This window comes from Ambystoma mexicanum, chromosome 9 (genome assembly GCF_040938575.1).
Source record: "Ambystoma mexicanum isolate Mex_15411 chromosome 9, UKY_AmexF1_1, whole genome shotgun sequence".
Taxonomy (NCBI): Eukaryota; Metazoa; Chordata; class Amphibia; order Caudata; family Ambystomatidae; genus Ambystoma; species Ambystoma mexicanum.
This window is the reverse complement of record NC_090931.1, coordinates 1,179,903,371-1,179,916,840: the sequence shown is the minus strand read 5'-3', so window position 1 is coordinate 1,179,916,840 and position 13,470 is coordinate 1,179,903,371. Positions and strand designations below refer to the sequence as shown.

The 13,470-nt window shown below is 39.5% G+C and overlaps 1 protein-coding gene across 3 annotated transcripts in view; it reads right to left on the bottom strand.

The window, feature by feature from the left end:
* Positions 1-13,470, bottom strand: part of LRP1B (LDL receptor related protein 1B) — a 4,835,697-nt gene that overhangs the window by 1,979,735 nt on the left and 2,842,492 nt on the right. For all 3 annotated transcript variants that reach the window (XM_069616528.1, XM_069616527.1, XM_069616526.1), the window contains exons 26-27: positions 4,750-4,914; positions 4,092-4,336 (exon numbers count right to left, since the gene is read on the bottom strand). In XM_069616528.1, coding sequence (XP_069472629.1) covers positions 4,092-4,336; positions 4,750-4,914 — 410 coding nt within the window. The remainder of the gene's footprint in view (positions 1-4,091; positions 4,337-4,749; positions 4,915-13,470) is intronic.

Genomic DNA, 13,470 nt, shown 5'->3' with positions numbered 1-13,470 from the left:
CTCCTGCCACTCTCAAAAGATACTTTAACTCTTGGAATGCCTGGAGAAACTGGTGTCAAGAAAAAGGACTACATCCAGTTTCAGCACCTATAGAGGAAATTCTGAATTTCTTAGCATCCTTAGCAGAAAGAGGTCTAGCCTACAGAAAAGTCAACGCGTACCGTTCTGCCATTTCAGCAGGCCACAATCCTATAGAAGGAATTCCAGCAGGAGAGCACCATCTAATGTGCAGGCTACTCAAGGGCATCAGACTTACAATCCCGCCTCCGTCCCGTTACAGCAAGCTTTGGGACGTTAACAAAGTGCTCAACCTTTTTCTGTCCTGGCCAGATAATAAGGAACTATCCCGCACTGCCCTGTCCGGCAAACTCACTACACTGCTCTGCCTCGTCTCCTGCAGGAGAGTTTCTGATGTCAAAGCCTTAGACCTAGCAGGCAGAACCTTTTCCCCCGATGGCATTATATTTCACATACATAGAAGGACTAAGTGCAACGCAAGAGTGATCTCTTATCCTGCCTTCAAGGATCAGCCCAAGCTCTGCTTAGTCAGATGCCTGAAGACTTACGAAGAGGTTACAGCGCCTCTCAGAACCGCGCCAGAAGGGCAACTTTTGATAGCTTTACGCAAACCTCAAAAAGCAGTTTCCGCCCCAACTCTAGCACGCTGGGTGCGGTGGACCTTGACCCAAGCAGGAATAGATACCTTGCACTTCGGATCCCACTCTGTGAGAGGAGCCATGGCTTCCAAGGCCTTCCAAGTCAGGATCCGACTAGACGACATCATGAAAATGGCAGACTGGGCAAGTGAATCTGTGTTTAAGCAATTCTACCTGAAACCGGTAGAACAGCCGGCATCCGTTGTGGTAAGTAAGCTTTAAACTAGCATAATGGGAGCCTCCGGTCTTGACATAGAATAAAGATGTTCCATAATGTCTTACTAGAAAATCTTAATTCCATTAAAGACACGGAGGCGAGCATTATCCCACCTGGCGAGAAATTTTAACACATCATTCTGAATGGTTATACATATATTGCAAAATGATTGCTTGATTTTGAATACAGTATTGTTCATTGAAGTAACAATGTATTTCTCTCCCACCCCTATATGGGAACTAGGGTTGTAATATACATGAACTGATTGCGATTTTTTCTCTCGTGACAGAGTCAACAGACAAGTCTGCCTAATACTCGGGATACTTTCACTTCTATGAGATGGCTTCAGTTTCACACTTTCTACTGGACAGTTCACAGCTTCGAAAGAGGAAGTGTCATCATATCCTGGACTGTTTATGGAGGGATATGCTTACTCATTGGAGGATTTAGTCACATGTTGGTGACATCACGTTGGACTTTCCTCAGGCTTCCTGGGAAATGGAGTTTTATGTGTTTCAGGACTATTAAAGACATTTGACATGATTACCTGTTTATGTTTTCAGTTACATATTTTCCAAGCACTAAAGAAAATATTTTTGCTGCTGAGCCTTTCTTAATTAATTAAATAAAAGAAAGAGAAGCATAATGCTCGCCTCCGTGTCTTTAATAGAATTAAGACTTTCTAGTAAGACATTATGGAAAATCTTTATTCTGCCTGCTTCCACAGTGATTCCATATAATAATGGACAATATGTTTTACATGGTGGGTGCTTTTACTGAACTTTGCCACGGAAGAATGCGCCCATAACATTGAACAGAGTACATTTTATGGTTGAGGCTTAAACTGGCCTGAGCGCCAGGTAAACACCTATATTCCCATGCAGTTTACTTCCCCATCTTTGAACATCTTCATAATCTGTCTAAGCACATCATGGTCGTGCACTGGCTGTACTCTGTTGTTTTCACCCTAATAAGAAAAAGGAGCCTTGGTAAAATAAGTACTCTTCATTTAAGTGGGTATTCCATCTTTCTTGTGTTACAATACCGTGTTCTGTTATGTAAAACGTTTTTCTAGCAGGGTGATAGAAGGGAAAATTACAAGACTTTTGCTGGTACAATTACGATATTAAGGAACAGCTTGATTTCACAAAGGTATCAGGGAGAGGACTCATTCGTGACTTCTGTTTTAGGCCTATATGATTTGTATTTTGTTTTTGTTTCAACATGTAAGCATTAAGCTCAAGTACGTTTTTGTCTTCAATGACATTCACCTTGTTTCAATGACGTCACTGCCCCATATTTTCTTTGTGGAAGAAGGGCATCCTGTCCTAAAGTATTGTATTGGACATCTCTTCAAATGGCTTAACTGTTAAGCTTCTTTCTTAAACATTGGAGACTTGTTTTTTGCATTGCATTTGCTGCTAAGGAAATCAGAAAAGTGAGACTTGCATTTCGGAAATATTAACTTGTTTTCAGTATATCTGTTGTGTTTAGAGAGATACTTGTGTTACTTTTCTCTTAACCATAGGTAATGTTTCTAACACAGCCCCTAAGATAATCAGCTTTTGATATGTCATATTAGCATTGTCCTAAATCATGCATATGGGTCTTCTATCAGTCGTTTTACAAGACCCAAGTGTATATGGCTATCAGTCACCAGTCACAGTGTTAGTTAAGATGGTCGAGTAAAGTTCAGTTGAATCATTTCTTCAGCTATTATTTTGTGGGGTTCAGGAAGCAATTGTTTGTTTGTTAGCGCAGGTGCTCATTTTCAGGTGTGGGGTTGGAAATCTTGGTGAGTTTATTCAAAAGACTTGCAAGCAAGGCACTGTTCACATAGGGAGGTCTCACTTGCAGATTCTGGCATCCCCGACTTGCACACCCGGAACTTGCAGATTCTGGCATCCCCGACTTGCACACCCGGAACTTGCAGATTCTGGCATCCCCGACTTGCACACCCAGAACAAAGAAGGTTCTGCCAAAATTCTGCCTTATAACGAAACTAGTTTGGTTGATCATCTTTTTGCTGACAGAGCGTTGAGGCTGGCCAGAGGCAATAATATCCCCACCAAAAATATCGCCGTACATATGGTCGTCGGGAACGGCCATAGGCAATATTTTTCGTGGGGATAATTTATGGGGTAAATGGGTGGGGGAGTTGCGGGGGGTGTCCCCCGCTCCCTTTAAAAATATATGGGGGTTGCTGGGGTGTCCCCTGCAGGTTCCATGGGGTAATATCAGCGTAAAAATACGGCAACATTTTTGTATGGCGATATTTTTGCGGGGATATTATCACATGGAACCGACTAGAGTTGGAAGGAAAAACACATGCATACAAGTCCTTTTACTCAAACGCTTTGGACTGCATTCTTATGTTTGATTAAAAAAAGGGTTTGAATAGATCATGCATTAAAAATGCACAATACATGATTTTCGTTTTCTTTTAAACCATAGCATGCCGCATTTAGATGTTAGCAAATTAATTCTATCTCCCGGACCACACAGGACAAACCCTGGTACGCATGTTGAGGTATGCAAATAAAGTGTCCTTAACAAGAGTCCCACATAACTACTCAACCTGTCTTTGAATCTATTTTTTTAGATCGATAAATGTGGAAGGATGCTTGACATCAAATGAGCGAGAAGTTTAGAGCACTCTTCATCTCGCACAATGCAACAAACACTGTGTATACCTAGACATAACATCATGCAGCCAGGCTGAACATTGTATTCTAAATCATGTTCTACATGACTTTGACTGCACAATATATTTTGAACTGATGAAGTGAGGCTTTTATCACAGTGTCAAATTCATAACAATAATGCTTCATCCTGTAATTTCTTATTGCGTTTATGTTTTTAAACTCAGTGGGCACAGACTGCACTGCATGACACTTCATTTAGTTAATGCTGAAAAATATTTAAATGATGTAAACCAACTGTAAACATATATTGAATACATATGTTCATTTTCACTTTGTTTACATACATGTGAGTGTAAGAGAACTAGCCAAACAAGTGCGACATTTAAACATATACAAATTCAAAAAATACATGTACTTTTCTAAATTGTTTCCAATATCATTACAGTGGCATTACAACATATTACCACACGTCCAATGCTCATTTGTATGTAGATTTCTTGTATGACCAGTATTCTGTATAGGTGATGTTGGCAGTATTTCATTGCAAGAAAAGAAAGTTAAGAGATGGTTTACCTTGTGGCTGACGGCTTGGGTGATAGATTTGTATATCAAAGGGCTGTGCACTTGTTTTCTGTATCACGCTGACGTTTTGCCCGGTCCATTTGTTGGCTTTGGACAACGTGTTGGTCCTCCAGTCCGTCCAATACACCTCATTCCCATAGAGGGAAACGGCAAACGGGTGTGAAAGATATTCATGGCCTCGAATGATCTCTCTCTTGCCAGATCCATCATACAGCGCTGAATAAATGGCGTCCGACCTAGGGGAAGACAAGCCCAGCCATGAAAAGCTGCGCGGAAAGAAGCACACCTGCAGGGCTCAAGTGACACCGTTATGCGGTTATGATAAATGTCGCTGTGAATATTCTCCCCTTTTTTATTAATAACTTGTCACTGTACTCGACAAAGCCAGGAGAAGTCTTAAAAAGATAAAAAGCTATAATCACCCTAGGGCTGCTCCGGCACTCAACAGCTGGGATGATCACACTTAATATACCAAGGCCAGTAATTGTTTTAAAAAGAATGATGAGTTAACCTCACATTTTTTTTCCATGACCGTTCATACAGAGAACAATGGAATGTGTTTGTGGGCGTGCGCAGAAACTGAACAGAACTGAATGGGACATATTGCAATCCTTCTGATGGTCACAAGCATTGGATGTCAATCATTTACCTGGCATCTGTCCATACAATTCTCCTTTCAAAGTGGTCGATGGTGAGTCCGTTCGGCCAGGCCCCCGTCTCCATATCTTTGTAAATAATCTTTCTTCCTGCGCCACTCATGGAGGCAGATTCAATGCGAGGAAAATTGGCATCCCAGTCTGTCCAGAAAAGTATTCTGTCAAAAAAGTGTCATGATTTAGAGGTTTTTCTTCATTCATTCAGATCACTGCAAGCTCCCTCACCTAACTCCTTAAGCAGTTACAGTGGGAATGCTCTTTAACTCTTACATGTGCATTCCCTGTTCAACACCTGGTGTCAAGCCTTATGACATCACGCGTTATGCAATAGTGCTACCCAAAACGCAGAATGAAACCTATTCAGTGAATCTAAGGGCATGAATAAGGCAATACAACTGTGTTTTAACATCTTTAAACCACATAAATCTTGGTCAATGTAAAATAAATAGTACTGCAATTATGTTGAGAAATTAAAAACAATTGGCAGCGACCACTGCTAACTTCCAATGGTTGCTTTGTTTAACATACAATACTACAAGGTGCATACTGATCACCACACGCCTTAAGGGGCTGCACCACATTGCACTTTCGCGAGGCTTGCCGGCTTCTGTGCATATTGAGTAGCAGTGCTGCGGGAAGCTGTCTTGTCACTGTATCTGATTCATAGGCGCCCCTTAGGCCCCCTCTCCCAATATGATCCGGAAGTCCGTCTGGCCACAGTATGACACTGGGTGAAATGATTACCTAAATGGTATAGTTAGTATCACTTCACAAATAGGTTCCATGTAATAATGTCCCTGCAAAAATGTCACCAGGCAAAAAAGTTTTTTGCAGGGACAATATTACATTGAACATGGGTGGGACACCCCCCGCAACCCTCAAAACATTTTTTCGTTCAAGGGTAGCGGGGAAAAACCCCACAACCCCTGCTCCCCTTGACCCCATATATATGGTCACCATATATAATGTTGCCACAATCTTTTTGTGGAGACATTATGTATGGCGACCATATATATGAGGATAATATTACCGGAAACCCACAAATAGCCATGCATATTTGTGGTTTATATGTGTATTGCTTTGGAAACTGTGATTGTATGTACTTATCATGTTTCCTATGGCAAACCTAGCTGCCTTTTAATGGAAATAAAGAACGTTGCACCCCAGCCAGGACAGTTAACATATGGGATTGCCATCAAAAAAACTAACCTAGTATGTATCTAGTATCCACTTCAATAGACACAGCAACACAAATGAAGGAGGTGGTCTAAATATGAAAACAGCAGAAGAAAGCTAAGTGGGAAAGAACATGTCATCCCTAAAACTGGTGTTTATGCCAATGGACGTATTTGATGTATCAGTGCTCAACTTGACAGCCCACTGTTGAACCCCCACTACTTTTCAAATCTTCACTTTACTACGCGAGCTGTGCCCCAGAAACTCAAGCACACATTCATTGTACCCCTCCTAAATCAACATAAGGTTAATCCCAACATCTTGGAGAAGCACCAACTAATATTGGGCCTCACTTTCCATACTCGTCAACATCCTTTGAGAATCTAGGTATAAGGCAAACTGCAACAGATCTGCAAACCAATCATTTTATGAGTGATTTTCAATTTGGCTCGATTTTCACCAAAAAATCCTTGTGTTGTCCAAAATCGCACTACTGCCATTGCAGTGTGAACAATTCTGAAAATAAAACAAAGTCATATAGGTGTCCTTCTCCTACTCTCTTGGCTAACTTTGACACCAGCAATGAAATGACACACCTTACTTTTTACTTGCTTCTGATCATGCAACAATATATTGCACTTCTCATTTTATATTGTACCCGACACTCATCAAAATTTACTGACTCCCCCTGCAAGCCTCTACCATCTTCAAATCCTGCTTCATCATCTACAAGGGTGACACCCTGCAGTTCCCAAGCTACCATACTGAGAAACTCAGCATCCCTGGGGGTCAACCATCCACCAGAATTACTACAATGTGCAGACTTGAAGAACTCCACTGGTGTAAAAAGGTCTTCTCGTTCAATGCTCAAAGACTCTCTAACCTCCTTGCTGTCAATAACAGACTCCCCCCTCACTTCTACAGTTAAGGACGGACTACACGACCATACTGTTTAAGAAAATTGGCTCCTCCTTAACACCTAGGCACACACACACACACCCTCCTTTCCCCACCATACGTGAGACTCAGTGATCTGCTCACCACTGTTTTCTCCCCTGGTTGCTTGTGTATCCCTTGCAGCGAAATTATCAACCCACCACCTTCCTTTTGTTAGCTCCCCGCTCCCTTGTATCTCTGCTTCCCTGTGTTTCTTCTTCCACCTATGATTGTAAAATTCTACATTGCTTCCGGGAGTTATTTCTGCACTCAATAAATTGTATTATATAATAATCTTAATAAAAACCTAGTAAAAATGGTTTAGTCACAGAGCACTTCAAGGCTAGATATCTCCTAATGTGTGTTTGTTTTTTGTTGTTTGTTTATTTATATGTGTCTTGTTCGTTCACATTTCCTCAAGGTGCTTTTTACCCAAATTTTGTTTTTAAATATATTTTATGTGTGTGTGGGTGCAGGGGGTGGGTCGGGTGGGATGTGAGGGGTTGGCGTTGTAGGTCAGACGGGAAGGTTTGGTGGAGAGGCCCATGTAAAAAATGAAATTGGTGAAAAACATATTAAGAAAAAGCAAAGTGCACACAAATAAACTAATGTTGAGAAATATATGTAAACTGGATATTGAATAGCTAACCATGGACTTCCATTCTTAAAGGCTTACCAAACACACTTGAACAGCACGTGTAAACCTACTATTACAATTCTGAGGAAGAGCCCTTTTTGTACATGGGTCCATCATATGCATAGAACACTCTCCCCTTTCACCCTAGGTTAAAAGACTAGGATTTGACTGACAAGTAAAGACCCATCTGTTCCTTGGCATCTTTTGATGTGGGAAGCATTAAAGGACAGTGATAGCTGCTAATTTGGGACCAGTCACCAACATATTCACAAATCAATGACCAACAGTACTCATATGAATATTCCCCTAAATCACCAGAACTAGAGAAGCCAAACATGGAGATACCTGGAAAGCAGTCACCAGAAACACGCCACCATAGCTTTCCATCAAAACCACTGCACTACCAGACTTCCTCGCCATCAAGAGAGTATCTGTAAACCCCCAAATTCCATTGTTCTCTCAGAAGGGCTCTAAAGCAAAAGAACATTGTTGTGATTACAATTTAAAGGTCCTCAATACTGTTGAATGAAATATATAAGACTGTAATAAGTAGTAGAGAATTAGGAGTTTTGCGTAGGCGAGATGAGCTTTAGTGCTCAGTTATGAACGTTATGCTATGTTGCATGTATCTCAACATTCATTCTGTGGAAGGAGGTATTTTTCTTGCCTCTGGGTCATATTTATGAGTCCAGCAAAAACTGTTCACTTTATTCACGCACCTGCCACAGCAATCTGTATGCAACCTTCAGTCCAGAAACACACCACCATCATTTCCCACCAAGACCTAATCCGTGCCAACAAGACTGGATCTGCACATTCCCATACTCTCTTCATAGTGCATTGCCCTCCCTTCACCAGATAAGTGCTCATATGCACTAAAGTAAATGCATATTGATGAGAGTACCACATAAAGGTTCATAATATTGTTGACTACAATACAGCCGATCTATTAAATGTGATTTAACTATGACGTTGCAGCTTAGAGGAAAAGGTTTGGAGAGCATGTGTGTTTTAATTTTAATTTAGCAGTGAGTGATCATTATGCTGTGTTTTTTGTAACTAATCAATTCAACGTTCATGCTGTGAAATGGGATCTGTGTATGGCATGTGGACTACAAGTGTGAATCACAACAAAACAGCTCAATGCATTCATGCACCTGACCTTCAGATCAGTGGTGCATATCTTAATAAAGTGGGTGTCCTTATTTTGGAATCGCTGTACATTGTGCACGTCACATGACCCATGTATGTATATAGCTAATGCATGGAATTAAAAGTAACTGCAAATATTGCACTGAGTGCAAATATTGTTTTTAAAAATATGAATCCAGCCAGTAAATAATAGTTAATCCTTCCTGTACATCTTTAATGTATTAGCAGTTAAACACAAGCAGCATCCGTTTTCAATTTGAATTTTAACATTGATCTTGTTGTTGATTGTGGAGAAACGTGGGATGCAAATGAACTTTCACATTTAAAAATAAATATATGAACAGCATCCTGCACAAAGCATTAGAAAAAAAACTCATGCAAGGAAATATTGTGATGCCAGCAGCTCATCTACAACAAAAGTGTACATGTTCAAAGCAAATGCCAAGGTCCAAAAAATGAATCTGTTCAGCGACATGGGAGTATACAGCAATGTGCACAAATGTTAGAATGCCACCGCTTAACAAACAACATAAAACGTGTAAATGAGGAAAATGAAGTGATTTTCAATACTACTTTGTGAATGAATAAAGGACCTTTTGGATAGAAAGTAACATTTTCTTTTCGTACTCCAGCTACAGTGCTGGAGAAACGTTTTAACAATGAAATGGAACCATATTTCTAAGGATGGGCTATAAGCCTTTTCGCACTGCCAAGAAACACCAAAGGACCATATGTTCTCTTGTTATGAAAAGAAAGGGCTTCCGGGGAAATATATGCTACTCATTACAAACTCCATGAATTACTCCATCTAACCAATAATTACAAAAAAAGAAGAAAAAATATGTATTCTCGAAATTTGCAGTTGTCTTTCCCCAAGTAATCCTCAATTTTCATCAAACAAGTCTTCCATTAAGGATGTATTTCACTTATACTGAGACACGGAGGCTGAGACATAATCACTCTGAGCAACCAAACTTGTTTTGAACTTTTTGACAAAGAGTCCCATGACAACCAACATGTCATGGGTCATTATTGGCCCAGCTCTGAACCTCAAAGGTTGCCAGGCCGGAAACTGGAAAAAACCTGGAAATTCTGTTAATATTTTGTGAACCCCTCAAATGGGATAGAAAATACTTGCAGTTTTAAATTTTACATTTGAAATCCCATGTTCTTGAATATCTTTTGATAGGTATGTCGTAGCAACTTAGTTCTTTGAAACTTGTTCAGGGTTAAAAACTCTGTCATCTGAATGTCATTTTTTAAACGTGTTAATTATGGAAATTATATGAATGTTGATATTTTTGCCCAGCAATGTCATTAGCCAGTAATCAATACATCCTATTGTCTATGCCAGTTATTCTGAGATGGAATAGATATGTTGAGTGAAAGTATCCGTGAATAGAAAGCAACAATATTTTAATACTACATCAGATGTCATGCCGAGATGAGACTTGCAATATTTTATTTACTGCCGAAACGAGGGAGAAGTGAGCTGCCACCACAAGAGCTCACTGGTGTCCCAGAGTCCCGACACCGAAGTCCTGTCAATTTCAACTCATGCACATGACCTAAACAAAGAGACATTGGAGTTGCGGTTCCTCAAAGACTGGAGAATCCCACTTCCCTGACAAGCCACGCCATAGGCAAAGAGGTATGCAGCTGGGGAAGAAACACTTGTGGAGGGCGGAGAAGCACTGAGAAGCCCCCAAGAGGCTGTCATTTAGAATACTCCATGAGAAAGTGAATGGCAGCTGGAGGCTTTATGGCTAGAGAAGCCAGGAAACACACAAGGGCCTGCCACAGAGACTACCCGCAGAGAGGATGAACAATAGACATAAGACATTATTGTTTATTGTTTGTTACATGTTTGACATTTTACCATAAAATAGAAATGGCACTTCAATGTTGATTAATGCTCAGAGCTCTGTATTGAATAGCCTATAAATGACAATAAAAATACATTAAAAAAAAAACAAGACATATCACCAGAAAAGCAAGAAGCTCATGAAGGTATGACAATGATAAAACCCCAAGAAGGTAAAAACAATCCACAAGACACAGGTCCAGCAGAGACAAGTAGGCCACGAGGGGATGATACCTGACAAGGGGGTTTAAACAAGCCATGAGACATATGGCCACAGAAGCCGAGAAGCTCACGAGGGGCTGACAATGAGAATACCCTACAAATGCGTGAAAATAAGCCTCAGGTCATATGACCAAAGAAGCCGAGAAGGCCAATGTGGGCTGTAACTGAGAATGGGGGTGAAAGCAAGCGATGATGGATATGGCCAGAGAAACCAAGTAGCCCAATAGTGGCTCATACAGAGAATATGCCATAGGGGAGTGAATGAAAACATTGAATCATATTGTCAGAGAGGTTTCAAAACAAGTTTCAAAGAGCTAAGTTGCTACGACATACCGATCAAAAGATATTCAAGAACATGGGATCCCAAATGTAAAATTTAAAACTGCAAGTATGCTCATTCCCATTTGAGGGGTTCACAAAATATTACAGTATTTCGAGGTTCAGAGCTGGGCCATTTATGACCATGACATGTTGGTTGTCATGGGACTCAGTCAAACAGTTCAAAAGGAAGTTTGGTTGCTCAGAGTGATTATGTCTCAGCCTCCATGTCTCAGCAAAAGTGAAATGCATCCTTAATGGAAGACTTGTTTGATGAAAATTGTTGATTACTCGGAGGGAGACAACTGCAAATTTTGAGAATATATATATTTTCTTTTTCTTTGGTAATTATTGGATAGATCGAGTAATACATGGAGGTTGTAATGAGTAGCATATATTTTCCCTGCAAGGCCTTTCTTGTGATAACAAAGAGAACATATGGTCCTTTGGTGTTTCTAGGCAGTGCAAAAAGGTTTATAGCCCATCATTAGAAGTATGGGTTTCATTTCATTGTTAAAACGTTTCTCCAGCACTGTAGCTGGAGTACGAAAAGAAAATGTTACTTTCTATCCAAAAGGTCCTTATTCATTCACAAAGTAATATTAAAAATCACGTTATTTTCCTCATTTGCACGTTTTATGTTGTTTGTTAAGCAGTGGCATTCTAACATTTCAGGAACATTGCTGTATACTCCCATGTCGCTAAAGAGATTCATTTTTTGGACCTTGGCATTTGCTTTGAACATGTACACTTTTGTTGTAGATGAGCTGCTGGCATCACAATATTTCCTTGCATGAGTTTTTTTTTCTAATGCTTTGTGCAGGATGCTGTTCATATATTTATTTTTAAATGTGAAAGTTCATTTGCATCCCACGTTTCTCCACAATCAACAACAAGATCAATGTTAACATTCAAATTGAGAACGGATGCTGCTTGTGTTTAACTGCTAATACATTAACGATGTAAAGGAGGGATCAACTATTATTTACTGGCTGGATTCAAATTTAAAAAAAAATCTTTGTACTCGGTGCAATATTTGCAGTTACTTTTAATTCCATACATTAGCTATATACATATGTGGGCCATGTGACATGCATGATGTACAGAGATTGCACAATAAGGACACACACTTTATTTAGATATGCACCACTGATCTGAAGGCCAGGTGCATGAATGCATTGAGCTAGTTTTGCTGCGATTCACACTCGTGGCCCACATGCCATACACAGATCTCATTTCACAGCATGAATGTTGCTGTTCTACTGCTAATCACATTCAAAATATAGATGGATACATAACACTTGTGATCAGCTGCAATTTAGCACTTTCTGGATATCTTTTATTGTTAGTTTAATTTACTTACATTGTTTTGTATCATGTCCTAATGGATCATCTCACAATTGTCATACATGTCCCCATGTCTCTTAGGTGCTTCTGTGCATAAAGAAAGCTCTCAATAGACTTGCCCTGGACTATATTCTGGAAAATGTGGTAATGGAATATTTTTGAGAAGCAAGGCACTTTCTCCAAATAGTTTAATGGTTACACTCCATTGGGATTTTGCAAAGTGAATGCTTTGTAGAGACATATCATGTTTGCCTTTCTTACTGGAGTGAAAGAAAGGTGTTGAGCAAACACATTGTCCAATTAATTGTCTAGTCATAACCAGGCTATAACTTATGAGTCAACCTCTATCTTTGTTCCATAGATATGCACGATGTAGCACCTTAGAATGCTTAAACACATTCAATTTTTTTTAGAGATTGTCAGCATCATTTTGAATTGGGCGGTACATCTTCGCTCGAAATATCTCTTTTTTTTCAAGTGCCCAAGATAGCCTATCTCTCCACGTATTCAATGTCTTCAAGCAATTATCTGGAATTTTAAGTGACAATGACACATGATGGTTTGATTGAATGTTAGTATAGGTTTAAATGAGTTTGCAATACTTCAGTAAGCCTTTTTGTAGAATATGATTGTCTGATATTTCTCATGATTTCAATGATTTTTGTTTAGGTCAGACTAGTAATATATGCTTTCTTTTTCTTTTCTTTACACACAAATAGATTTGTATACATACATTTTTAATCCAAATATATTGAAATAGTATATGATTATATTGTAGGTTACATTTTGACTTACATCTAGGAATGCAATGTGATGAAATAGTGTCACATTGGTATATTGATAGGATACACATAGGATCCAAATAGAAATGTGCCTCTGTCTTCACTTCCTTTGTGGGTGAAAAAGAATAGTTTAAATGCAAATATGCATTTGTTCATTTGATCAACTTGGTATCTGTAACAATATCTTATAGTTCTGTCCAATTTGTTTCTTGAAAATCTCAAACCTCTACAAAATAAATGTGCCCTTCTTACACAGGTTTTAATAGTCTGATGAAAAATC